Genomic DNA, 27983 nt, shown 5'->3' with positions numbered 1-27983 from the left:
GCTTCTCAGAGGGATGTGTGTACACAGTACAGACACCAGGGGAGAGAGTCCAACTCTTTATACAGGTGAAGGCATTCAGAGACCAGGGAGGGAGCAGAAACATGGGAAGGGGTACTTGGGGTGGGAGGATGGTTCTTAGAGACAAGAGGGGATGGGGCAGAGACAGACAGAGTTAGGGGAAAGTATATACAGAGATATAGCAATATAGAGTCTGTATCATATAGAAATAGAAAATGCAGATGAGGTTGTTGAGAGAAGCAAATGAAGTTGGGAAAAGAGGACTTGGGAGAATTCCATAAGAAAATTTATGGATGTGGCCCTCTGCAGGGGCCCCTGGGAGCGGGACCAGTGCCCCTCTCCCTGAGCTGGAAGCCAACCAGCTGGATCTTTTAGGGGATAGTAGAGGAGGCTGCCTCTTGGGATTTCTGTCTAGCAGCTCTGGGGTGGGGGTGAACTTGTAGGTATCAGGATGTGGCCTACAGCACCAGGGCCACATCTTGTCCCCATCTCCACTTCTTCAGGGGATCCTTACCCCCACCTCCCTAGTGACTTCACATGGTGTATGTGTGGGGGTGGGGGGCGGGACTTAGTTCCTGCCTGGAGACTTGGGGCTGGGAGGCGGTCACTGGGCTGAGAGGGTCTCTTAAGGCTGGGGAAGCCCCCCACCACCACTATCCCTCCCCTTCAAGGTACATTCTCTGGTTTAGGGCCAAGTTCCAGATCCGAATGATCCCCTCCTCCCCACCCCACTAGGAGGGGGCTTTGGTGACTGGTGGCAGCAGAATGTAAGTGGACACTCAGATGACAGACAGCCAGACAGACAGAATCCAGGCTGGGCGCTGGGGGAGGCAGCATGGAGCAGAGAGGGGCAGCCTGAGGTCACTTGCCCAGTTCTCTCTTTTTAGTTTCTTTTTTAGATTAGTTTTGTTAAAAATAAAAAGAATAGGGTAGAGACAGGGAGAGTACTCTATGGTCAAGACTCCTTCCTCACCACAGACAAGAGGAAAGGACTGCCCAGGAGTGGGGGGCTGCCTTGGGAGGGGGAGGGTGTCCCCAGGGCAGATGTGGGGGGGCACTTGAGGGCCCCCTTGCTCTTCTAGCCCTCCTCATCTAGGCCTTTGGTACAGTGGCCTGCAGGGCTCAGCAGGTAAAGTCCTCAAAAGTGCCGCGGGCCGGATGGTGAGGTAGGATGTTGGCAGCATACGTCATCCCAGCAGGATGGCCCCGCAGGCTCTCACATGGGTTCTGGAGGAACGGCACAAGACAGGGACTGGTTATTGACAGGTGGTACTAGGGCATGGGGAGGCAAAGGAGAAAGGGTAGGAAGGGGTGGTCCGGGGGTGATGGGGAAGGGGCAGGGTGGGGGGGCACCCATCTCTCGCTCCCTCACGTGTCTTTTGACGTCATCCAGGCTGAGGGCCACACCCTTGTCTGCGCTGCTCCTTTTGGCCTCCTTCTGGCACTTGCCTCGTCTGCACAACTTGTGCTTAATGACCTGGGACATGTGGGGTGGTGAGTGGGTGTGTGGGTGGCCTGGAACCCCGCTCCTTCCATGGCCCCTGCCTGGCACGCCCCTCCCCCCTCTCTCCCCTTCCCCCCTCCCCCGCTTACCTCATAGGCGTAGTCAAAGAGCTCCAGCACCGTGAGGATGCTGGCGCCAATGAACAGCCCCATCTGGCCCCCAATGTCACCTGCAGGGGGGCACAGGGAGGTCAGTAGGGTCAAGACACCATGGGAGCAGCAGAGCCCACTGGGACAGGGGCAGGCAAGTCAGAATTGCGGAAGGATAGATAGCCTTTGCACAGAAGGAGCACAGAGTGATTCTGATGGGGGCATTTATTTTCTCCTGCATGCCTTTCTGTGTGTGTTTTTTTCCCTACTTTTCTTAAAATGAATAGGTGTTTTTCAGAAAAAAAATTGTTTATAAAATACCCCCAACCCTCTTATTCTCTAGGCAAATGTTCAAGGGTGTATGAAATAGTTCCCCATTCATGACCAGGCCTATCTCTTCCTATTTGCCCTAAGAGGAGGCTCAGCCCCCGCCCTCCACCACATACCAAGACAACAACATTTGGGGAAAGGCCCCGGGGATGGCTGAGGAGGAAGAGCTCATGGGACAGAGGTGCGCAGCCTGCTTTGGGTGGGAGGGTGTCACACCAGGCCCCTGACATGGGAAGGGGACAGGTGCCATCAGCAGCTCACCCAGGAGTCCTGCAATCTCATAGGCCTTCTTCTGTTCAATGGTCTCATAGTTGAGAACTTCAAAGAAAATGTCCAGCACCAGGATGTTCTCCCTGCAAAGGGGTTGGGGGAGGAGACCTAGGTTCAAGTCACATCTCTGTCCCTTCCTAGCTAGGTAACTTTCGTAAGTTATCCTCCGAGTCCCAGTCTCCATAGCCACCAAATGAGATGCTGATGGGGATACCTGCCTTTTAGGGTTGTTGTGAGGATTAAATGGGATGGCATAAACAAAAAGATGCTCCATACACTAGCAAGTGCGAGGCGATCCCAGATACGGCAAGGAGAATGACAACAGAGGATGAGGTGAGGAGGAAGGAGAAAGAGGCACTTTCCCTGCTTGTTCTGACTTGATCTTTCCTCACCCCAGATTCAACTTCCTCCCGTCTGCTGGCCCCCACCAAAGCCTGCTGACACCCCTCACAGTCCCAGCCCAAGAGCCCCCACCCTGCAGTGCCAGAGCCCTTACCCTATGTATTGCTCAGACTTGTTGAACTTCTTGGCCAGGTATTTGGCTGATGCTTTGCTGGGGATCTTGACCATGGACAGCTCCTTGGCATAGCGGGTCAGATTGCAGGGCATTTCACACACACAGTACTCCTGGTCCTTCTCCACCAGGAAGTCTGTGCCCAGCCAGGTGAGAGGCGCCAGTTGAGTGGTGCCTTTCTGCCAGCACCTTCCCACACGCACATCCTGGCCTTGCCCAAAGGAACCCTGAGCCCCCTTCTCTTTCTTCACCTCGGCCCTGTGCCCTCCCTCACCAGCCTCCCAGGGGTATTTCCTCGTCCTGTATCTCATTCCCTCAGAGGCCTTGGGAGTCAACCAGCTGAGCTGCTGAGGAGAGAGAGTGAGGGCCCCTCCCAGGTGACCCTGGTCCATTTTTCACGGGGGCCTTTAGAGGTGCGATTCCCAGCCTTGCTAAAGTCAGACACGGGAGCTTTCAGGTGAAGCTTGATCCAGGAGTTATGTGCAGTTTCTGGGAGCTTGGCCTGAAACCCCTGTGCATCTGGCTGGCAGCCCCTCCTCCCCTCCCCCAGACTGCCCAGGGCAGGGTCGCTCACCCAGAGCAGGATCCGCACACTCCTTGTACTGCTCTGGAGTGCAGTATGGGGCGTCCCCTACAGAGCAGAAAAGACAGTGGTGTAGGATGAATATTAAAGGGCTCCGTGACAGTGGTTGTAACACAGGTCTAGAAGCTGGAAGAGGGGAGGGTGGGACTAGCTAGCCCCCAGTCTGTCCTGGAGGTGACCCACCCCACAGTCCACTCCTCCTGGACCCTTCCCACCCATCTCTATGGGAACAGGCAGGAAATACGGTACGAGACGTATGGGTATGGGATGGACGTCTCATTTATGAGAATGAGGGCTGGAACTGGGGGAGGGAGACGCCAGCTGGTCTTCCTCCCGTGGTGGTAGGAGGTTGGTGTGCATGGGGAGCTGGTGAGGGGCAGGGTAGGCCGAGGGGCCCAGGCCTGTGTCTGGGGCTTTGGGGCCTGACCTGGCATGTGCACCATGCGGCAGTTACAGTTCTCCACCAGGTAGCGGGTCTCACAGTCGATGCGGCAGGCGGTAATGCTGTAGGAGTCGAAGAAATCCGAGTCCATGGTAACAGCTTTGCAGGTGCCCCAGGGCGGGGGCAGGTAGATGAGCTGCTGGGAGAGCCGGGGAGCTGGGGGGTGTGGAGACTTCTCCCCCAGTCACCTTGCTGGGTTCTCTAACAGGATGCAGAACTCGGGCATCCTGCCCCGCTCCCTCCAAAGCCTCTGAGCGTCTTAAGAGTTTAGAGAACATCCCAGTGTATCAGCTCATTCGTGCTTCTCACTAGTCAGATCGCTACCCAGGCTCTCGCTCATCTGCCCCTCCTGTTAGTGACGGCCCCCCGCTCCATCCTGAGCACCCCACCCCAGGCCCATCCTCCTGTGGCCTCTCACCCTCTGCTCCTGGCAGGCCACAAAGGTCTGGAACCCCGGGGCCACACCAAAGCCCAGCTGGTCGATGAAGGGAGGTTCATCCTGACTGTGGATCTGCACTTTGATGCCAGCTTCGAAGGACGTCTCGTCTAAGGGAACGAGGGGGGCGGGTGTTGAGAAGGCTTCTGATCCCCTAACCTCCTCCAGAGCTGGGACATCCTGCCTCTCCGGGGAATAAGCACAGCACACACTGGGACCGGGGGGGGGGGTCGTTTATGGGACCCCAGCCCATCCCTAGCTTCCCTCTGGGTTCACCAGCCCCAGGCTGCCCTGATGACTCCTGCATCCTGCACGCTTTTTTCATACCTGGCTTCGGCTATGCCCATTGGTGTTTCTCAGATGCTCTCCATTTCTCCCCCTCCTTTCCTCCCTTCTCCCCCATCTCTCTCTGCCCCAAGGCCCCTGAGACCAGACAGACAAGAGGCAGCCCAAGAGAGGGAGTTATTTATAGAGCGAGTGGCAGCCACTGATGGAGAGGGATGGCTGGTTACCTTGGAGAGCAACTGAGCCAGGAAGGGGGAGCTGGAGAAATGTGAGTGTGGCAGTCAGTCAGGTGGCATCGGAGAAGGCGACGGGGAGATGCTGGGAGGAAGGGAGGAGAGCCCGGGGCCTGCCTCAGGTCCCACAGTGGAGCCCAGGAGGCCCCTGGCAGAGGCTGAGGCCTGGGACGGTGGGGAGGGGCCCCTGAGGGGTCACATACCAGTCTCCCCCCAGACAGGCAGGTACTCGTCCTGCTGGATGTCCAGCATGATCTCCAGTCCATTGCCCGTCCCACCCTTCATGGTCTTCAGCGGTGGACGCCCGTCTCGGCCAGAGTTGAACGTGTAGCACTTTCCGTACCGTGTGAAGACCTGGCAGGGCGGGTGAAGAGCCTGAGAGCCCTGCCCGCACCCCCTGCCCACCCAGGGCTGTCCCCGGCTGCCCCCAGCCGCTGGAATCGCAGTGCCCTTCAGGACCGGCTCCTCCTGTGCGGCCCGTTCGCCACTCGCCTTTGTCCCCACCCATCCTCTCCCTCCTTTGCCCTGTGGGGGCTCCTCTGCTACCTGGATAGGTTTCCGGTTGGCTTTGGCCAATGGGTGCATCGGTACGGGATCAGCGGGCAGAAGGAGGGAGAGACGGGGCACCTCTCCTTCCCGGCCCCTCATGTTGCCGCCTGTGCTCCCTCGGCCGGCGGCCGGCGTGGGACAATGGCCCACTACAGCCGGCCGGGGGCCTCGGGCCCCTTGCTGGTTTCCTTACCTCGGCCCAACGCTCTGTGAACAGGCCTCATTAAAGTCTTTTCGGTTGAACTATCTGAGTGGCCATCTTATTCCTGCGGGGACGCTGACACAGACACCTCAACATCGGGGTCCCACCCCTGCCTTACCCTGGGGTTCCATCCCAGCCATCTGAGGGGCCCTCTCCCCAAGACCCTCCTCCAAACCAAGTGAAGCTTTTTAGTGTCCTCAGGCCATCAGCCCCTCGTGTTCATCACTGTCCCATTATCTCCAGACCCTGAAAGGAAACCCAGCTGCCATGCCAAGGACCGGGCTCACCCAGCCCCAGCAGCTCTTCTCTCAGCGCCGGGCACGTTGGGCAATGCCCGTGCAGGACTGCCAGGGCCTCCGGACAGATCTCCGCCCGCCGGGGGACAGCCTCTCCACTCCACCCCCAAGAGCAGCCCTTATCCGCCAGAGAGGAGTGAGCCAGTTCTCTGTGGCCCTTTCCCCACAGCTTCCCTGAATGCCCCCAGGTTCCCACAGATGGAGTGAGTGTGTTTTACGACTCCCGGCGCGTTGTAGGTGAGTACAGGCACAGCCCAGAGAACGAGAGAGACAGAGCGTCTGGCCAGACTGGAGCGGCAGGGGGAGCGGGGCTACTCGGAGCAGAGTCCTGGCCCCTCCCGCCTTCCTAGCACAACCTCCTCCTCCCCCTCCAGAGAAGAAAACATGCTGTCCCCCATTTGGGGAGCGAGGTCCCAAGATGAGGTGGAAAGAGAACTCTGACCGCTCCTCACCTCCCAGCCCGCTACTGGGTTCCGCGGCATTCAGCCGGACACACACCGCCTGCCCTCCAGCTGGGGATGTGAGGAGCGCCCAGGGGCCTGGCGCGCTGGTCCAGCCTGGCCCTGGCTCAGAGCTGTGCTGCGGGCTGGCGGACCGCTGCTGCCATCTTGTGGTTCTGGGTGAGAAGGGTCTGTTCTACCCTTCGGTTCAGAGGAAGGAGGCCAAGTGGACCCCTTCCTCGGCCCGGCCCGTGTGCTGCTAGACCTCCTGGCTGCCTGAGGCCCCGCGGACCAATCTGTCCGCAGTCACTCTGCGATGCACCGATATGATGACACCCACCTGCTCCTGAACTAGGACGGAGGTTGGGGACCGAGGAGGAGGGGGGTGGGGAGGGAGGGCGTGGCACCTGGTCAGACAGAACTGGAAGCTGAACTGGGGAAAAGATGGGCTTCCTCCGCAGGAAAGGCCTCAGACTCCAGAATGGAAGGAGGCTGATCCTCCCAATGAGGGCTTCCCGGAGAAGAGGGTCCCTGGCCACGTGGAGCTGGGGGTGGGGTGGGGGGATTTAAAGGAGGCCTGTTATCCCCCCTCAGAATAACATGTGCATGCACACGCACACGCACACACACACACACACTGTAGGAGGAACACAGGAAGACCAGGGAGGATGCAGTGAAGTCCCTGCAGGGGAGCTGCGGTGAGGGTTTGGCGGGGTGGAGGTGAGGGCTGTTCCCACGCTCCGCCTCCCTTCCACGCTCTTCCACCTCCAGAAACCAGTGGCACCTGCCCCAGCTCCAGTCCAGGGATGCCAGTCAAAACTGTTACTGCCTGGCCCAGGCACCCACCTGCTGGGCAGCAACTAATTACCAACTAGCACGATAGACTTTAATATTTTAACAGGAAGAGCGGTACTGAGATTAGAAACCCAGCTCCAGACCCAGGGGCTCCTGGGGGAGCCCTGGCCAGGCCTCTCTGAGACCCGTCGCAGAGGGCGGGTGGTCCAGGTGAGGTGGGGGAGGAGCAGGACCCGCCAGCCCCAGCCCCAGAGGGTTAGGGTGAGCCAAGGCAGACACGCTCGGGGTGCCAGGCCAGGCGTGGGTCTCCACTCACCACTGAGAAGTTGTGAGGGCCGCAGGGCCCCCCACAGTAGGAGCAATAGAGCAGCATGTCCTCCAGCCGGTGGCAGGAGCGATTGTAGAAGCGGTGCAGGTTAAAAGGCTCCCCAGAGAAGGCCTCGGGCCCTGGGGGGGCAAGGGGCACCCCAGGGTCGTCACTTTCGTCCATCCCCAGCATCGGGGCCAGGTAGAGCAGGTCAGGGTAGCTGAGCTGGGACAGCCGCACGGCATTGGTGTTGCAGAGGGTGACCGCCGGGAAGGCCAGCTCCGAGGTGGCCACCTCGTCCAGCAGAGTCACGTGAGGGTAGCTGAGGTAATAGGCAACTCGGTCTCCTACCTGGCACAGGAAGGCCCCCAGTGCCAGGACAAAGGCCACTGCCCACAGGGCCTGCCTCGGCCCTGGACCCCCTTCCACAAATATGTGGTTGGCACCATGGAGGGTGCAGCTGCTGGCGAAGGCCACCAAGTCCTCGGGCAAATCCCCCTCTCTGGCCTCCTTCCTGGGTGCTTCCTTTTCCTTCTCTTCTTCCTCTTCTTCGGACTCTGAGCTGTCTCGCTGCTGCTGCTGCTGCTGCTGCTGCTGCTGGGGACCCTGAACATCTCCCAAGGGCCCGGGGGCCTCCTTTCCAGAGGAGAATGACACAGAGCAGAAGATCTGGATTGGCATCTTCACCAGGGGCTTCCTGGCACCAGGGGATTGGCAGGAGGAAGGTGAAGGAGATGTGATCCCAGGCAGGGTCTGGCAGGGCCAGCCACCAGCCCTCCTGCCAGGTCTCCGCCAAGGGCTGGCCCCAGCCGTGTCCTTCCTCATCAGGGCCTGTGTGGCAGTGTGGCTGAGCTGGGGCGGGGCATGGAGAGAGGATCGGCCTGCCCTGCCAGGGAGGGCGGGTGTCTGGGCTGATGAATAATTGAAGGCAGAGTGAAAGGGAGGCTGATGGAGAGGAGGGGGCCCGGAGCCCCTTTTTTATCACCGGCTCCAGCAGGAAGGAGAGGGTTGAAGACAGAATGGAAATCTGGAAAATCCTAGGGGCTCCTGGTAGCCACCTCTCCAGGTGAGACGGGACCTAGATAGTCCCTTGCTCTCTCTGCCAAGCCAGCAAAAGTCCCTGCTCCTCCCCGTCACACACACACACACACACGCACACACACACACTTTCAAGCTCCCTCTCATCCTCCAATCTGTTCCTCAGCATCCCCTCAGCCTTCCCATCCCAATTCAGGGTCCTCTCCCTCATCCCTCCCCCCGTCCAGCCAGGCCTCTGGCATATCTGAGCCCCCACACTCTCTTGGCAGTCTCTCAGACCTCTAATCCCCCTGACTCACAATCCCCCTAATTATTTCATTGGCTCCCCAATTCTCCCAATACACCGTTCTACCCCAGTTCTCTTCTACTTATTCCTTTTGATTCTCCGTTTCCTTTCAATCACTGTCCTGACCCCAATTTACTTTCAGTTATTTCCTGAACCCCCTATTCTCCTGCAATCACGCTCCCTTGACTTCCAATTTCCCTCCAGCCAGTCCCTGACCCCATTTCTCCTCCGCTCCGTCCCCTCACCCATCTCTGCTTCAGGTCAGCACCCCCCCCTCCCCGACGCTGAGCTGTACTTAGGTCACTTCCCCCTCTTCCATTCCCTCTGTGGCTTGGGGGGCAGCCCAGGTTCCATTAGCACAGGTCTCTCACTGACCACAGACTCATTTATGGCCAGCTCCCAGCACTAGGGGGAGGGACCCCATCTCTTGCAGCTGAAAAGCTTCCTAATAGATCACCCCTCCCCCTCCCGGCTTGCCCACCGCCCAACAGTCCAGGAGAGGAGTTCTAGGAATTCTCTTCTGGTGGGTGGAAGAAACTGAGATCAGAGCCGAGACTGGGTCCTGGATCAGGTGGGGCGTGTTGGGAACCAACCTGGGTAACCCCCAAAACCCTCAGCCTCACAGATGCCCCCAGCCCCTCAGTCTCTGAGGCCCCTGTTGTCCTCAATTTCTCATTCCCTTCCCCCAGGCCCCCGGCCCCTCTGTGGGCTCTGATTACTCAGGGCCACTGGTTGAGGAACTTGAGCCACCAGCCAAGTCTCCAGGGCCTAGAAGGTGACCTGAGGAGGGGAGGGAGGGAGGTGACGCATATTAACCCTTCCTCTGCAGGGCCAGAGGAGGAGCATGGGGGTAGGACAAGTCTACTTGGGCCTTACCACTCCTTAACTGACCCACAGCCCCAGGCCTCGTTCCCTGCCCCCCTCCCCTGCCCTCCCTCCCTGCTCCCACACATCTTCCCTTCTCCATTTGCATGCAGAGACCCTGGAGTGTGCTGGGTATGGAAGGCGGGGTGCCAAGTTCTAGCAGAACTGACTGATGTGGGACCTTTAGCCTCAGCTTTGCTGCCAGGGACACAGAGGCCCCAGAGAAGAGCAGCCTTTGAGATCTGGCCCCTCTCCATCCTTATGCCATTGCCCTCAGACTGGCCTCCTCCTCTTTTGCCCAAACAACAGCCCTTCAATGGGTCTTCCCCCAATCCCCATCCCTGCAGTGTTGCCCCATTTTCAGTCCATGCTATGTAACTGTGACCATTCTCCTGCTTAAAGACCCTCTCTCATTCCTTAGTGCCTCTTGGTAAAAGTCAACCCAACCCCACAGGCCTTTGCAATTTACCTTCCATCCTCACCTCCCCTTCACCCCAGTGCATCGTCCCGCCACCATGCCCTTCTCCCATTCTGCAGACACACCAGGCTTATCCATAGTTCCATGCCTTCTCTGGACTCCATCTGAAGAACTACTCATATTTCCAGACCCTACTCATACATTACCTCCCCCAGGAAGCCTTCCCTGACTCCACAGGGCGTAGTCAGTGCCCACCCAGGGAACAGACTAGAAGGTCCGTTTTGCTCAAGGCCCTTCAGGCACGATAGTGAACAGCATGTTCAGAGGGGCTATGAGAATGACAGAGCAGGACCCAAGGACCAAGTGGAGAAACGGGAACCAAGAAAGACCAGGAACACGCTGGGCAACCAGAGATAGATACAGAGAGACCCTCACCTCCAGCTGTTGTCCTCATGCTTCTGTGTGCAGCCATGGGCTCCTTCTCTGTTTCCTGCCCTGAGCGCATTTTCATCCTGCCCACCAGACCTCAGCTGTCTGTTGGACTTTGCATGTCCTCAGGCTGGGTTTGAGAGGTGGGCTCCAGCCTTGGGCTGGAGGAGGGGCAGCCTAGGTTGAGGCTTGGCTGGCCATATGTTCCACACCCACTAGAGGGCAGTGTCCCCGCCTTCAGATGTCCTGGCTGGGGAGGTAGATTGGACTTCCAAAAGGAGGAAACGAAGGCAGGGGAAGCTTCCAGTGTGGGGGCCTCATCAGGGAGAAGGGCGTGCACACAGAGCAGCTTCGGAGGACCGCCAATCTGGCATGGCCAGACCCTGCTTCCCCACACCCCTACAGAGACCCACTGCGCACACCCACACACCTCTACGTATAGACACACAGCCCTCTGGCGGACAACGAACGTAACACACACCCTAACTGCTCTTCCTCGTCCATCTTCTAACGTCCTCTCCGATCTCAGCTAGTCCCAGTAGACAAATCCAAATGTCTCACAACAATGGGAGGTGAGGCAAGCAGCACACACAGACCCCCAAGCATGCACAGAGGGCCCCAGAGCGGTGGCCAGGCAGACACACATGCAGAACAGCACTCAATTCTGAACGCTCTGTCCACGGAGGCGGCCCTTCCCCACGCCACTCCCACGCCAGTCTCTCTTAGGCTGTGAGTTCTGCCTTTCTCTACATCTCTCTCTGAACTCCAACCACCCCTCACATCTGTGGAATGTTTCATGCTTTTCAAATGATAGCTCACGGGATCCTTACACAACCCAGTGAAATAAGCAGGTTGAGTAACTTCACCCCCATTTGACAAATGAGGAAACTGAGGCATAGTGACCTCTTCAAGACTCATGGAGAGCAAGTAGAGGGCTTGAGACTAGAATTAAGTTCTTCTTCTCCAAAGCCCTTTCTTCTCTGTCCTTCCATTTACCCATCAAATATTTCCTGAGGGTCTGTGTGCTGAGGACACAGGGAGAACAGATAAAGGACCGGGATCCTGCCGTCAATGAGCTTACTGTCTAATGGGGGAGACCGACATCAGTTTTTTTAAATCACAAAAATGAATATGAATTAAAAGCTATGATAAGTTATGAAAAACTGATTTTATGAGGGTGAATGATAAGGAATCTGACCAAGACAGGTAATCAAGAAAGGTCTCTCTGAAGAAGTGACGTTTGAATTGCAATCTAAAGAATAAGAAGGAATGTCTGGCTGGTGTTGCTCAGTGGTTGAGCATCAACCTATGAACCAGGAGGTCATGGGTTTGATTCCAGGTAGGGGCACATGCCCAGGTTGCGAGCTCAACCCCCAGTAGGGGTGTGCAGGAGGCAGCCGGTCAATGACTTTCTCTCATCATTGATGTTTCTCTCTCTCTCTCTCTCACTTTCTGTCTCTGAAATCAATTTTTAAAAATCTTATTTTAAAAAATAAAATGTGGTAGATTTGTATAATGCGATACTACACAGCACTGAAAAAGAACTACTGCAACACACAACAATGACACTGAATGTCACAGACACAATTATAAGGAGAAAAAAAAAAACAGACATAAGAGGGAATACACTGTATAAGTTCAAGACCAGGTGACAAGTCTCTATACTGACAGCAGTCAGAATAAAGGTTAATTTTTATGCAGCAGCATTGACTAGGGAAGGATCTGGAGGAACTTCCTGGGGTGCTGGAAATGTCCTACACTTTTAAACCAATGTAAACACACACCAATGAAATATATAAAATATTACATTGTAAGATACAGCAACATAAAAAAATACTAATGAAAAATTCATCGTTCTACCATTAAATCATACCACCTCATGATTTTAAAGAAGAGGAAGGCTTGGGACTGAGACTTGAGTAGTGCCAACATTTAATGGTCAAACAGGAGAATGAACTGGCAGAGAGACAGAAGGAGTGGCTAGACAAAGGAGGAAGACTGAGAGAGTATGGTTGACAGGAAAGAGAATAGTTGAAAAAAAAAAGAGGTGATGGTCAACCTTTTTGAATGTTATTGAGAGATCAAGGATAAAAAAAAATGTTTGTGGGATTTGGCAACATGAGGATCACTTAGCTAGAACCATTTTGGTGAAGTGCTGGGGCAGGAGAGAGGCAGCCTGGTGTGGATTGGAGAGTGAGTTAGAGAAGAAAAAACGAAGACAGCGGAATACATACATCACTTTTAAGAATTTTGCCTGTGAAAGGAAGCAGAGGCATAGTGTAGGTGGGAGTTAGAAGGGGCTGTGGCGTGCAGACATCTGTATTTTGGTTTTTATCTTAACCTTACAGCCCGATGCACAGTAAGTGCTCAGTAAATGTTAGTGTCACAGCGATATAATTCAAGATGGGAGAATCGTAAGCATGTTTCACCACCAATGGGAAGGTTCCCCTGGAGAGGGAGAGCCTGGCTGGAGAGGAGGAGAGGCAGCATCTTCAGGGAGAAGGAGAGCAGAGGGAAAGACCGGGTGGCGAGTTCAGCCTAGATAAGACGGATGCTCCCCTCGGGGGTTGGTTCCCAGAGAAAGCAGGAGACCTTGTCAGAGGCTTCCATCATCTCGGTGAAGCGGGAGCCAAGGTCATCTGCTGAAGGTGAGAGGGGGCCGGAAGGTGGCTATTTGAGAAGAGTCTAGAAGTTTGCAGTAATCACTGGGGAGAGCACGTTGACCAGGAAAACACAGTGGGGTTGCCAGGCAGCACTGCAGCCCATTTGAGGGTGTTGGTCATGAACACAACGCGCTTCCAAGCTGGTCTGCTGTGTGACTTCCTCTGGGAGAGCCCGGCCATCTGGGGCTGCCCTGGGGCAAGCAGCGGTGGGCTCGTCTAAGGCTGGACTTGGTCAAGGGGAGCAGGGAAAAGGCAGAGGAATCAAAAGACTTGGTGTGCCCAGCTTGAGGCCGGGATTCCTTTCCCTTCCTGCTGCACCACAGCTTCTTCCCAGAGCGGGCACGGCAGGGGTGCCTGGAGCACTCTTCACCACACACCACACTCTGGCTCCTAGGGTCACACACAAAGAACCTGGACTTCGAAGATCTGAAGTCAAGGTCCTGCTCTGTCACCTACTGGCTGCATGACCTGGAGCAAGCACCGAATACCTCGGAGCCTCAGTTTCCCCATCTTTCAAAGGAAGGGATTAAAATGTTCCTGCCTCCCAGGTTTATGAGGGTCACTTGAGCTAAAGTAAAGGGAATCTGTTCATTGCAAAGTGAGACGGAAAGAGATGATTAATTTTGCTGGTATGTGCTCTGCATGCAACCAGAGGTTTTCCACACACAAGCTCCCTCCCACAGCCACACAAAGTGAGCTGCACGCCTCCATGCACATCCTCACACATCCTCTTCACACCCCAATCTGCATCCACAGTCTCCCACTCAGACATGCACACTGAGGTGCACATGTGTGCTTGCACACTCGGGGCACACAGGCAGGGAGCCTGAGTTGGCTGCTGTCCATGGTCAAAGCCACTGCAGCAGTCTCTCCCCCGGGGACATTCCCAGGCTGGCACGATGATGTGACACACCAACTGGACACACACACACACACACACACACACACACACACACACACAGCCCAACCTCCCAGGCCCCCAGGACTGTCAGAGGCATTGAGAGGATGCAGATGAGAGGGGCGGGAAAGGATTTTCTTTCCAAGAACTCGGGAGTTCAGAAAAATCACAAGTTGCCCTCCCTCTGCCTTGGGACTGCCTGGGGTAGCAGAGTCTCTGTCTGGTAGTTTGTTAAGGGAACTTGCCCTCAAGGTGAATACACAGTAGTTTCATACTCATTTAAACATTTTCCATGAGGAAGAGGTCTGTTCCATGTGCCCAAGACAGTCGGTACTGCACATCCATTCTACACACGGGCCGGCATGGGCTTAGCCAGAGTCCCAGAGGCTGAAGGAGGGGCGGCCCCCTGGCAAAGACCAATTTCACAGTCTACAGGAAAGTGGCCCTAGAAGCTCCGAAATGGAGCGTATGAAACTATTCCCAAAGCATACCCCAGGAATGCCAATACCCAGCCTCACCCTCCACCCGAACCAGGTACCACTTCTCATTCTTGCAGTCTGCTTCCCAGTGTGCCTCCCAGAATTCCCACGCAAAGGTCCTGACTGGAAGGTTCTCAGTCAGAGGGCAGCGGCTCCTGGGGCAGCCACCTCAGACATACAGCGAGGGAAGGCTTGTGCCTAAGGGGCCCGGCAATGCCCCTTGCTGGGGGGGACTGGGCTGGCCATCAGCTGGGCTGGCGTGGGGAGAAGCCACACGTTCTACTAACCCGGAGCTTCTCAATAGCTGAGCTGGGCTGGGCAGGCTGGAAGGACTCCACCCCGACGTTGAGGAGCCTTTCCTCCCTGGCGCGCTACTCCTTGCTCCCAAGGCTTCTGTCAGCGCTGCCCACCCGCTCCGCTCTGAGCCTGCCTGGGCCCTGCCCTTCACCCTAAGCTCCCTGAGGGCAGGGCCAGGCTCTGCCTGTTCACCACCCAGCGGGAGCCTGGCACTCAGAAGGGGCTCTGTCACAGAATAAATCAAGTGGAGACTGACACACCTCCTGCCTAATAGTCAGCCTCCCTCACCATCCCCCAGAATTAGAACTGTCTTCCACGAAGTTGGATCATGCTCAGAAGCAACTCCCACCCACAACAGAACCATCGCCCTCGCTGTGGGCTTCCCGGACACGCACCAGGGGGGCAGCAGAGCCACACCCTGCAGTTGCCCAAAGGCTGGGGCAGGAGGAAGGCGCTTGGAGGTGCTGCTTCCCGCCCCGCCCCCCCCCTTCCTGCTCTGCCCCCAGAGGCACTCAGTAACTCACATCAATTCCCTATTACTTTAGCCAACAGCCAGGAGATCGATTAACTTAGAGCAGCCTCTTAGCTGACAATAATCTGGGAGAGGGGTGGAGTCAGAAATGCTAGGGGAGGGTAGAGGTGAGAGAGGAAACTAAGTTAGCCAAGGGGATGTGTAAGTGTAGGGGAGAGAGAGAGAGAGAGAGAGAGAGAGAGAGAGAGAGAGAGAGAGAGAGAGGCCCTCCAATCTAGGGTCCCCTGGATTCTTGCAACTGGCTGTACTTGTCTCTTCCCAACTCAGGGAGGGAAGGAGAGAAGGGGAGGATAAGGGAAGGTTAAGCTGGAGGAAGTTCCGAGAACCCCTAGGTCCGGAGTGCCTCTCCTCCGAAGGTAACCTCTCCATTCCAGGCTCTCCTGTCCCGCTGCAATCCGTGCATGCTGCCCTGTCGGAGCCCCTTTCACCCATAAAGACCGCCAGGCCTCTCGGGGGAGTCGCCCATGACCCCCCCTTTCTGTGTGTGTGTGGCAGTCTGGGCAGCCTTCCCCCTCAGCAGCCCCTCCACTCCCTACCTAGCTGGAGGGAGCAGACCCAGGTAGTAAGGGGGGGCCCTCCCCTGGTCTGAGCTGCTGAGGGCTGGGGTGTGTGAGTGTGAGGGGTGTCAGTGAAGGGGCAGAGCCAACCCTGGGGATAAGGTAGCTCCCTGCTAGTCCTGGCTTTCCTGGGCCCCGTGATCCAGCTCCGCTTGCTGTGAGAGGACTTCTCCCTCCCCTCTGGGTCCCCAAATCACCCACCTCCACCCACCCCTTCTACCAGCATCTCACCCCACAGGTGCTCCGGGAGGTTCCTGTCCTCCGGAACCCCAGGGGGATTTCTGTGTGCATCCTCTTCTCTCCACCGCTCCTCTGGGGGATTCCTGCCTCCTCCAGAGTCCTGGGGGCCCCTCAGGGGCCCCTCATGGATCCCTGTCCCCCAATCCTTTGTGCCCCAATTCCATCCCCTCCTGAGGGAGCATACTATCCCCACTACACACCCACCCTAGGATTTCCAGTCTCTGCCCTCCCTTTCCTTCTGTTCCAGGGTTCAGCAATGAATTCCGTTTCTCTCTCCCCCAGGCAGAGGCTCTGGGTCTCAGCTGGCGGAGGGGGTGGCCTAGGGCAGACTGGGCAGCCATCTGCCAGCCCCCTCCCCTTGGTGCTGCTCAGCATTCCAGCCACATTGCCGCTCCCAATGCCAGGGACAGATAAGGTGCAGCTGGAGGCTGGCACCAGCTGCGACTGTGCTCACTCCCCCAGCCCAACCCAGACACTGCCAGACAGCTGCGCCCCCGGGCCCCCTCCATGGAACCCCTGCCCTGCCTTGGCCTGGGTGGCATCGAGGTGGGGTGGGAGAGTAGAGCCCTTGTTGCCCTAGCAACCAAGCACCCCACCATGAAGGGAGGAGGTGGCCGGGGCAGAGAGAGTCTTGTGGGCGGGCCTCTGGTTGCTCTTTTGGTAGCTCAGGAGAGAGCTCCTGAGGCCCACCCACCCACTGCTGTGGGGATATCTCCCCACTGCCCTCTGCCCTTCAGTCTCAAAGCGTTTCCAACCTGTTCCTCCCGATTTAGCCCAGGTTTCCCATTATCACCCCACTCTCCCAAGCGGACTCAGCCCAGCTGGGGATGGACCTGTCAAACACTCTGTGACCACCAGTCTGTCCCCTGAGGTTGAGCTGGGATGTTTGAGAGTATGCCATTCCCATGGCCCCCGAACTGTCCTCCAGAGCAGACACACCCTCACAGACCCTCACACACACCCTCACAGACCCCCACACACACCTTCACAGACCCCCACACACACCCTCACAGACCCCCACACACACTCACACACACCCTCACAGACCCTCACACACATTCTCACACACACACACCCTCACAGACCCTCACACACACTCACACACACCCTCACAGACCCCACAGACCCTCACATACACTCTCACACACACACCATCACAGACCCTCACACACACATTCACACACCCTCACACACACTCACAGACACTCATACACACTCACACACACCCTCACACACTCTCTCACACACACCCTCACAGACCCTCACACACACACACCATCACAGACCCTCACACACACTCACACACACCCTCACACACCCTCACAGAACCTCACACACACCCTCACAGACCCTCACACACACACACCCTCACAGACCCTCACACACACTCTCACACACAGTCACACAGACCCTCACACAGTCTCTCACACACAAACCCTCACATACAACCTTATAGGTTGGATGAGGGTTGCCCTTTGAAACCTGCAAAGGAGTTCACCTGGTGTCCATGCACACTGTATTTTGCAGACACTGTGAGCCAGGGCTTGGACCCCCCCAGTTAAGAACCTCTGCTCTTGAGGTGGTAGAGGTGCCAAGATGTCTCTCCTAAGCTCTAACCCGATACAGATGTTTCCTGTCAGTGTCACATCTGCCCAGTGGGTAGATACACCCCTTTTGGTCTAGCAGGGACTGGCAAGAATGAAAAGGCAGCTGTTCACTATGAGACCAGGAGAGAAGAGAGAAGGTAGAGTCCTGGCTGGTGTTGTTCAATGGTTAGAACATCAGCCTGCACACCCACAGAGGAGTCAACGGTTCGACTCCCTGTCAAAGGCGCATACCTGGGTTGCAGGTTTGATCCCTGACACCAGTAGGAGCACGTGTGGGAGGCAACCAATCTATGTGTCTCTCTCGCACCAATGTTTCTCTTTCTCCCCCCTCCCTCCCTCCCTTCCACTTTCTCTAATGAGGATTAACAAAGAGAAAGAGAGAGAGAGAAAGAGAGTGAGAGAGTAGAGCAGAGCATCAGGCAAGGAGTGTCTGCATCCCTTAGAACCAGGGAGCTGGAGGAGTGCCAGGCCCTTCTCCACCAGGGAGATGTCAGGCATGGACTCACAACATGGGTCCATCCATTAGGAGCATCCCAATGGGCAGAAGTGGTAGGGTTCCTGACATAGAAAGGGTCCGGCAGTGGGGTCAACCAGAGAGGGTAGAAGAAGGGGCTGAGAGGTTTGGGTTCAGCCAGATTAAGGGTCAGGCCTTCTTTGATAAGGGCTCAGAAACAGCAAAAACCTGGTCTGCCTGACAACCCAGACCAAGAAGTGCCTGCAAGCTTCTGGCCTGTATCTTTCTTCCCAGGACAAGGAAGAACTCAGATTACTCCAGAATTTTCTGAACCAGTCATATCTCCGTCTGACAACCCAGAATTGTCCCCTCAGACAAAATAGAATGACCACATTCCAGTAATTTCATTTCCATAAACCAAACATGTCTTAGCATCACCACTTGGAATCTCTCTGGACGTGAGAGACGAATGGAGCAATGGAACACTCTCTATGGACTAACTGTACCCTCATTTTATGCCTTGGCACCTTCCCAGGTTGAGCCAAGCAATTCCCTCCCTCCTCCAACACCACAAACCATCCACAGAGGGATGGTTTTTCTCTTCCTTGGTGGTCCCTTCTGCTTGTGTGTTGGGAGGAAGGCCTTGGCTTTCACTTTCACCTTCACCAACAGTTCTATTCTCTTGGGAGCATAGTTGGTGAGCCTGGGAACCCTTAGGTCAAGGGCTCTGGGGAATCCAGGACTCTCCTGTTTTGAGGAAGGAAAAGAGGGTAGAAAGTGGTTCTTGCATCACATTAAGCTCCCCATCAGCTTGGCTCAGCAAGTTGTATGATCATGTAACTTTTGTCTGGTAGGATTGACAAAGGCTCATAAAACCAGTCTGTAGAGCAGGTCTTTAAACGATTGGGAAGTCTGCTTGGTGGGTGTGGCTCAGTAGTTGAGCATTGACCTATGCACCAAGAGGACTCTGATTGGATTCTGGGTTAGGACACATGCCTGAATTTTGGGGCCAATTGCCCTATCCCTGGTAGGGGGCGTGCAGGAGGCAGCCAATCAATTGATCGATCGATTGATCGATGTTCTCTCTCTCTCTCCCTTTCTCTCTAAAATAAATAAAAGCATATTTTTTTTTAAAAAAAACTTAATTTCATTTAAAAAATTGGGAAGTCTTGTGTAACCTCAGTAAGAAAAAACAAGCATGACCTTTCTACAGGCTCAACGTTTCTACACAAACAAATGCAGTTCATGCTCCCATAATGCTAGGAGGAAGCAAGCAAGTAGGGGAGAAAATGGGCAGGGAGAAAGGGGAGGTTCTGAGAGTGGAGAATTGGGGGCAGGCATGGAGAGCAAGGGGCTCCTAGGGGAGGTTGGGTTTTCAAAGAGCAGTGGCCAGAATTGGAAGTAGATACGCTGACTCCAGGGTCAGCAGTGTTAACAAAAAGAGCACACTGCATTGGGACTTAAGGAGACACGTTCTAATCCTGAATCTGTAACTAACCAGCTATGTGAGCTCGGGGCAGCTCATTCTCCCTCTCAGTTTGTGCATTCATAAAATAGAGATAATATGGCTATTTATCTAGGGGATTGCAGGAGTCTAGAAAGCATTCTGAAGAATTACCAGCATCGTCCTCTCATTCAGTGTTATTTTTCATACACGGCTCCAGGCCCTCTGGTCCCTTTCCAGCCTCTTTCTGATTCTATGCCCTCAGGAACCTGTATGACTTGCTTAGGATCACCCGGGACAGAGAGTGCCCCTAACCCTCTCTGGGGTGCTGGCTCTAAGACAGCCCACCTATGGGGCATCTCCATTTTAAGAAGCAAAAGGAGCTTGCTGTTCAGCCATGACTGTGTAGCCCAAATCATCTCTCCTTCCTCAGACCTTATGGCTCTGTGGCTCTTGGTGGCAAGGGGGTAACCCAATTGGACAGTGTACGTGTATGTGGTGTGTGTGTGTGTGTGTGTGTGTGTGTGTGTGTGTGTAGTGGCATGGAGAGAATTACCTATCTGGCCATTTAACAGAAAGCTTCCCTTACTTTTCATGTTTCACAGTGCTTCTCAAACTTGAATTCAAGTCACCTAGGGATCTTGTTAAAATGCAGATTCTGAATCAGGAGGTGGGGTGGTAAAGTCTGCATTTCTTTCCAGCTCCCAGGGGATGGTCCTCGGCCCCTACCCCCCAGCTCTGACACCTGTGGCGCAGAAGGTAAGCTTGATGGGGTCAAGGCCATGCCAGGCTGTGCGTGTGCCTGTGCGTGTTGTGCGCTGTGGGTTCTCTTTGTTGCCATATCATGGACACAAGGCTGAGGCTCCAGCACTCACACAGAACAAATGCACCCCATGCTGAACAAAATCCCTGCGAGCCCCAGGGACACATAGCGTCCTCTCCCAGTGGAGCAAGCAGGATGACAGGACTGCCTGCTCCCAGTCTCCTCCTCCTCGGGGGGCCGGCTGACTCACACTCCGCCCGCTCCGCCCCAGGGGACTCACTCACCACCTTGAAGTCTTCGGCACTGCACACCTCCCCCCGGAACTGGCAGGAGAGCAGCATGTCTCGAATGTCGTGCCCCGCACGGTCGTAGAACTCGCGCATGTTGAAGGGCTTGGGCTTGAAGCTGCGGAAGTTGGCCTTGTCCTGCAGTATCTCCAGCTGCTTCTCATCTGCCATCTGTGTGTCCGGTATCTCATACCTGGAGCCCGGGGGCGATCCGCGCATGGATCAGCATGATTTTCGGTTCCTGCCTCTGGCCTCCAGTGTCAACCCAACCTCCAGGGAATGGGGGGAGGGCAGCATCCAGCCCTGTGGGTAGGTCTGGGCACAGGCATAGAATAGAGCAGGGCGTGTCCAGAGGACCTGCCCCATAGGTTCTGAGAAGGCAGAAGGATCTGTAGTGGCTGCCTGGGGGCTGGGCATCTCAGCACAGCAGTAAGGGTGGGGTGACAGAGAGATCAAAGCTGGAGCTATGGCTTTTATAGTCTCTACCTGTTAAAGATGATCTGTCCCCATCCCCTAAGTGAGAAGATCAAGACATAGTGGCAGGAAGGTGGGGAAAGGTCACTCCAAAGAGGGTGGTGATGTCTTACAGCTCAGGCTGGGGAGGGGCAGGGCTGGGCTGGACTACGCTGGGATCAAAGATTGTGTGCCCTTAATTGAGTGCTCAGCAGTACCCCAGTTCCTTTGCAGTGAGTGGCAGGTTTGATGGGGGTTGGAGGGCGAGGTTGTCTGGGTTTTATGGAGTTAGGGAATGGGGGCCTGGGAGCTGGGATGCATGCAACTCTGGGAGCCCGGCTGGGGGATGGGTGAGAGCCACCCACCTGTTGTTGAGCAGGGCCAGTAGCTCCCCAGCATGGTACAGGTCATTCTTGGAGACTTGGCTAAAACGGAACTCATTGAGGTTGCACAGCGTGATGGCAGGAAAGGTGAGCTGGGAGGCAGCCACCTCGTCAAGCTTGGTGACGTGGTGGTAGTTGAAGTAGTACTGCACACGCTCCGTGCACACACACAGCAGCACAGCCAGTGAGCCCAGGAAGCACAGGGCCCAGAGCGCCCGCTTTAGTGACAGCCGCTCGTAGGAGAAGATGTGGGCCAGGCCGTGCAGCGTGGAGCTGCTTGCGAAGGCCTGGATGCTCACCGGCTGGACTCCACCCACCTCTTCCTCCTCAGCCTTCAGTTCCATCCTGGCCAAGGGGATCCTGAGGGAAGGGGAGGGAGGGAGTCTGGCATTATCCTGGGGTGAAAGTACATATAGGGTCCCTCCAAATGTGTGCATCTGAAGTTCCCATCTCCAGAGGTCACTGCCCTTCACAGTAGACTCCCTGGTGGGCTAGCCCGGAGGTGGCTGGCCCAGGGACACACTCCCAGCAGAGGGTTCCTCCAGATGCAGGGGCTGGGGGTCAGCTCAGGCCAGGAGAATGCTCTCCCAGAGAAGCTTCCCAGGCAGGGGAGACGGCAGACAGTCATCCGAGGGCGGGCGAGAGGGAAGTCCCAGTGTTCCCACAGGCAGACACAGAGTTCCCTCCAGATGTGGGGTCACTCTGGGACAGGAATGTCCACCCCATCCTGGAGATGAAGACTCCCTCAGAGGGGCTGAACCCGGGGTCAGGAGCTCCTGGTCAAGGGTGTCCCCAGGGCTGGGCTCCCCCCTCCTTCCTGAGCTAAACCTGGGCCAGAACCCCCCCAGGGAGGTGGGAAGCGGCCCAGGCTGAGTGCTCACCTGCAGACATCTCTAGTTCTCATAACCCGCAGGCTGTATATGTGTATGTTTGGGGAGGGGAGAGGGCCACCCGCGGTGGATACATGGGGGGGTTCCCTAAGACAGCGAGCTGTCCGCGCCCCGGACGCAGCACCCCCACTCCTCCAGTCCAGCTTCTCGATGCAGCCAGATCCCCTATTCGGCCCCCGCCCCCCTCCCCATCCACCAAGCCGCCCCAGGAGCTGGGGAAAGCGAGAAGGGAGCAAAGTCCTGGCTTCGTAAGCCAAAGGCAGGGGGATAAGAGACCCACCTGGAGGGGCTTCGGGAACCCGGCAATCCTGGGGTACCGGGCCGGACGCGGGCTCAGCGCCGAGCCGCGGAGGGGCGCATGGCCCGGAGCGGGAGCCGGCGGCCGCCGCGGCACGCCGCGCAGAGCCCTGCAGGGAGCGGCCCGCTCGGCCCGGCCCGGCTCGGTCCGCCCGCCCGCGCGCACTCGCTCGCTCGCTCGCTTGGCTCCGTCCGCCGGGGCTCGGCGCGGTGCGCGGCGCGCTGTGCTCTCAGCCCCGGGATCTGCAGGGATCCATCGTCCGGCCGGGAGGCGGCGGGAGGAGAGGCGAGGGGGAGGGGAGAGGGTGCGCGTGCGCGCCTACGAGTGTCTGCGAGGGTGTCTCCGGGCTGGTGTGCGCGCCAGGCCCCCGGACCTGGGACCGAGACCCAGGGCTCCCGGCTGCCTCGCCCCCTCTTCCCGGTCACTCTCGGCGGCTCCGGGACCGGAGCCGGGTCCTTCCTGCGAGGCCCTACGGTTTGTGTGTGACTGTGGTGTGTGTGTGTGTGTGTGTGTGTGTGTGTGTTCGCGCGCGCGCGCGCGTGCTCGCGGGAGGGAGGGTGTCTGCCCCCAGCGTCCCCCTCCCCGCTCCGTCTCCTTCGGATCGATGCTCCTGCCTCTTGCTGCTGCCTCCTCTGGTGGCACACACGCGCGTGCACACACACACACACACACACACACACCCCGAGTCACACTTGACTGATTCAAGCACTTGCCGGTGTGGAGACACAGGCACACATACAGACCAGAGTCACACCACACCACTCACACCCACACATCCCAGGCCTGACCCACAGGGAAGGCACTCAGGAGCTTACACATACTCATCTGTGCCTATCCCTGCTCCCCATGTACATGTGACATGTACACAACATACACATATATAAACAAACACACAGCTTTGGCCACCCAAGCCCCATCCTTATAGTTCTGGGGAGCATGTTTGCAACCCCTCAATGCCACATCTAAAGAAGAGCAGAGAGAGGGAAGGAGAAATAGCCAGAGATCAAGGGAATTTGGACAGAAGTCAAGAAACAAGGAAACAGAATAGAGGGGGGTTGGGGAGGGTGGAGGGTTAGGTGGGTGGGGGTGGACAGGGCAAGGAAGGGATAGAAGGGGGAGCTGTACTCAGGGGACAGAGCAGAATTCTGGGGCACTGAGCCCAGGCCTCGGGCTGCTCCTGTAGCTCTCACATCTTTCCTTCTCTCCCTCCCTCTTCCTCTCTGAGAGGTCTTGGGGTGGGGGTGAGGGGGCTCCTATCCAATTAACAGAGAAGGAGCAATCAAAGGGAAGTTGTTAATTTGCTGATGCTCATTAGGGGCTCTTAGCACAGAGACTGTTGAGTTCTGATGGTGTCAGATGATGAGGAGAGGGGTGTGGGGGACCAGAATTCTATCTCTAGCAGCTCCTTCACTCCACGTGTAGGCTGGCACAGCTCTGGGAGAAAGGAGGTGAGAGGTGTGTTCTCAGGGCTTTAAGGATGGAGAAAGGGCTGGCACAGTGGATGAGAAGTTGTGAGGGGTTGGGGGCAGGGGACACATGGGAAGTCAGGGGGAGAGCTGGAGATCCCTAGAGGAACTGCGGGCTTAGGACTGTGGAGGAGGAAGAATGGGATTCGTTTACTAGGGGCCTGGATTTGGCGCTGCCAAAAGGAAGAGAGGATTTTGGGTTCTGGTCTCGAGTTGGGGAGCTGTCCAGCAGCACCAGGCGGCCTCAGAGGGCTGCCATGTCCCTGGGCAACCACTGGGTGGCAGCACTCTCACAGATACTTAGAATCAACCCAGTGAGGCTTCTGGGAGTGGGAATTCCGCTTGGGAGTGCCCCAAACAGGGAGCCAAGAAGAATTGGACAGTCCGATTCCTGAATTCTTAGTGTCCTCAGGGGATGAGAAGACCATCTTGAAGCATCTGCAATTCCCTTAGTTCCCCACCCTCGCAGGCTGAGTGACTGACATATAAGAGCTTCTTGAAATGGCTGCAGATTGCTTCAGTCACCTGGGATGTTACTGAGGGAGCAGCGTGGGTGGAAGGAAGGTGATGAGGTGAGGTGGAGGCAGGCAAGGACTGATTGAGGCCAATGAGCAGCCTCAGGAGGAGTCTGGGGGAAGATAAAAGATGTGACTCGGGGAATTTCAGTTTCCAGATCTGGTCCTGCCATTCATTAACCCCGGGCAGGACCTTTCTGACTCAGTTTCCTCATCTGTAAGATGGGAATAATATTTATTTCACAGGAGTTACTGAGGATTACATGAGATAATGCATAGAAAGTGCTTGGCACATTAGCTTGTACTTAGTGAATCCTCAAAAAGTAATATTAGCCTTGATGTTTGGGTCCAGTGGTAAACCACCAGTGCAGCTAAATCGGGGCAGAATCTGACAATGGTTCAACCCAGGCTGCACATTTGAATCAACTGGGGAGCTTCTTAAAATGCTGATGCTGTGGCCCCATTGGAGACCAATTAAATCAGAATCTGGGGGTGGGGCCCAGATTTCTCAACCGTTCAAGACCTTTAATATACAGCAGCCAGTCTGGAGAAACCGTGATCTTCAGAATCTATGGGTCTGAATCAAGGCTTCAGCATAATTCTCCAGCCTTCAAAGTTCTTTCTTCTTTTTAATTTGAGAGAGAGAGAGAGAGAGAGAGAGAGAGAGAGAGAGAGAGAGAGAAAGAGAGAGAGAGAGAGAGAGAGAGAGAGAGAGAGAGATTTGTTTATGCATTCATTGGTTGATTCTGTATGTACCCTGATCAGATCAAACCCGGAGCCTTGGTATATTGGGATGACTGTCTAACCAACTGAGCTACCTGGGTAGGGCTCAAAGTTCTTTCTTATGGAAAACCTAGGTCCCTCATGCTGTTGCTTCCTCTTCATTGGAGGTGAGGCGAATCCCCGAACACATTTCCCATCCCTGCCCTATACATTTCAGCAACCCTCCACCGAGGCGTTTCCTGTGTCAAGCCCCAGGACTGGCCCTGGGGACATGGTAAGGAGTGGCATCGTCCCTGCCTTCAAAATTTCCTAGTGTCAAAGGAGAGATGAACGTGTTGAACTGACTCTAGTGCAAAGGCCAAGAGTGGAAATGAGGACTGGGAGAGGGGCAAGCCAGCCTGAGGGTTTGTGGAGCAGAGATGAAGAAGGGGAAACGGGCTTCAGAAAGACAACACTTGAGAGACCCAAGGACTGTGATTAGTGTCCCACTGCTCCTTTCTGCTTCTCTGGGTCACTTACCTCCTGTTCAGACTGTGACATTCCAGCTCCTTCAGCCTCCCCTCAGCCTCTTGTCCACACGTCCCTCCTCTCTGGCCCCTGCAGTTCCTACACCTCAGTACCCTTTCTCTCCTGGGGCTGAGAGAGAACAGGCCTGGAGATATTCCTCCCTCCACTGGCATGAGGCCAGGACCCACTCAGGGCTTTGGCATCCTGCTGACCTGGATTCAAATTCCATCTCTGTCACACCATCGCTGTGTGATCCTGGGCAAGTTACTTAACCTGTCTGAGCCTCACTTTCTCCACAAACCATAAAATCTGGCTAATGCCCGCAGTGATGAAACATGTATGCCTAATAAACAGTAGGTGTTCCATCAATAGTGGCGAGTATTGTTTTCATCTCAGAAAGGCTGATGGGGGCAAATTCCCCATGGACACTTCCCTTGCAGATGGTCCCATCTGCTCTGGGTTCAGAAGCACCCTGCAGCCTCCCAGAGACAGGGAGGAGGGAGGAGGGCAAAGAGGGGGGCGAGGCCCCCTGGGACTCCCAGGCAGCTCTTCTCTGCTCCCCCATGCGTGAAATCACAGGCGCCCCCATCTGTCTGCATCCACTTCATCTGCTAGCTCAGCAAATGCAGAGACAATTAAGGAGTTAATTAGCAGGCGGGTGGGAAGGGCTGCGGACCTGAGGCTGATGGGACCCAACCACTCCCCCCTTCCCATCCCTCCAGGCTCCGTGTTGAAACGGTGACCCTCATCTTCTCTCCCTGTTTCTTTTCTGGTCCAAATGCTCCTCTTACCCTCTTTCCTAATTTTTTTGCTACACTTGTCCTTTCCCCCAACCTTGTGCTGGCCGCCTCTTCTTCCCCATTTCTCTCTCTAATCTCCCTCCTTCCTCATTTAGCTTCCCCCCCCCGCTCCCCCCCTCCCCCGCTTTCCACCCAAGTCACTGCCTTCTCCATCCTTCGGGGGGCTAACCCATTCCTCCTCCCCATGCCCTCTTCTCATTCTGGCCCCTCTTCACTCCCCACTCTTCCCCCCGCCAATCACCCATCCTTCTCCAACTTGAATGGGGGTCTCAGAACATGTGCCTTGTTTGCTGGTTCATGAGTATGGGGTTCACTATTTGCTACAGGAGGCAGCAGGATCCAGGTTGCCTGCCAGACTGGGTCCCCACCTCTGCTCACCCTCTCCCAGCACCTCCCCCTCCTGGCTCTCTGGTGTCTCTTCTGCCGGTGCGTCTCAGGGGGTCCCACCCCGTACCACTGCTGCTCCTCTCTCGGGGTCTGGCGGTTCACCCGCACATCCAGGACGATGCTGGAGCCTTCTCTTTCCGCTCTTCCTATTGGGGACCAGCACATGTCCACCTTTCTTCCATCACACATCCCAATTTGTGTCATCATGTCACATGCTTACAGAGAAAAACACAGGGAGACTGAGAGACAGAAAGGCACAGAGCAAGAGCGAGGTGGAGAAATCGGGGCCAAGGCAGAGATTAAAAGGGCAGATGTCTGGGAGGGAGGAGGAAGTGGAGGGGGGGAGGATGGGGAGAGAGGGTACAGAGAGCTGTAGACACAGAGATGGGGAAGAGAGTTAAGGTCCCTCCCTGCTTTAAAACCCTGGGCCTTTGAGGAGAAGAGTGAACAAAGGAGAAACTAAAGGCCCACAGAGTGCCTGGGGCTGTTCCTTTCCCAGAAACTTCCCTGGTGAATCCCTTACCTCGCACGGGCCTCCTGTCCCTCCTGGACCAGCTGCCCTGGTCTCTCTGTCTTGTGGGCTCTAGCTGCCCTGGGAGTAGGTCTGTCCTCTGCCCTCCCCTCGCACACCCTCCCCAGGCGGGGTGCTCCCCCAGGGTGGGCAGCAGCGGTCTTGACCTCTGGAGGAGAGGGGAGGGGAAGGGCTGTGGACAAGGACACCCCTCCTCCCCCAGGCTGCGCTCCTCCCACACTCAGTGCATTGGATCCGGGGCGCGTTGAGGGCAGGGACAGCTGCTCAACAGTGTTCAGTGCGTTGCCTAAAAGAAAAGCACCCGAGCGGGCATGCTTGGGCCTGGAGTTCCCTAGGCTCGGAGACACTGTCCTTCCTCTGTATCAGTTGGCCCTGCAGGGCGCTTGTGCCTCTGAGCTGTCCCCCAGCTCAGCACAGTCCTCCCCCTTCCCATCTCTCCCTCCGTGAACCCCTCTACAGCCTTCCCCTATGGACCCTGGC

The 27983-nt window shown here is 56.2% G+C and overlaps 1 protein-coding gene across 3 annotated transcripts; it reads right to left on the bottom strand.

Annotated features, from left to right (window-relative positions):
* Window positions 1-1140: 1140 nt before the first annotated feature.
* Window positions 1141-27578, bottom strand: ASIC1 (acid sensing ion channel subunit 1; the record flags this gene model as incomplete). 3 transcript variants are annotated; one of them, XM_079775924.1, is made up of 12 exons in its annotated part: window positions 1141-1245; window positions 1391-1495; window positions 1612-1691; window positions 2203-2294; window positions 2708-2861; window positions 3300-3356; window positions 3736-3889; window positions 4169-4296; window positions 4908-5058; window positions 20547-20742; window positions 21368-21745; window positions 27495-27578. In XM_079775924.1, the coding sequence occupies 11 exons, from the start codon at window positions 21727-21729 to the stop codon at window positions 1141-1143; spliced, it is 1584 nt and encodes a 527-aa protein (XP_079632050.1). The 3 variants fall into 3 exon arrangements, with proteins under 3 accessions (XP_079632050.1, XP_079632048.1, XP_079632049.1); XM_079775922.1 differs by lacking the exons at window positions 20547-20742; window positions 21368-21745; window positions 27495-27578 and adding an exon at window positions 7303-7974; XM_079775923.1 differs by lacking the exons at window positions 20547-20742; window positions 21368-21745; window positions 27495-27578 and adding an exon at window positions 7303-7974 and having other exon boundaries at window positions 3736-3886.
* Window positions 27579-27983: the final 405 nt, after the last annotated feature.

This window comes from Cnephaeus nilssonii (assembly GCF_951640355.1).
Source record: "Cnephaeus nilssonii genome assembly, chromosome: 6".
NCBI classification, from domain to species: Eukaryota; Metazoa; Chordata; class Mammalia; order Chiroptera; family Vespertilionidae; genus Cnephaeus; species Cnephaeus nilssonii.
Note: the sequence above shows the minus strand (reverse complement) of the source record. Positions and strands in the feature narration are given on the sequence as shown.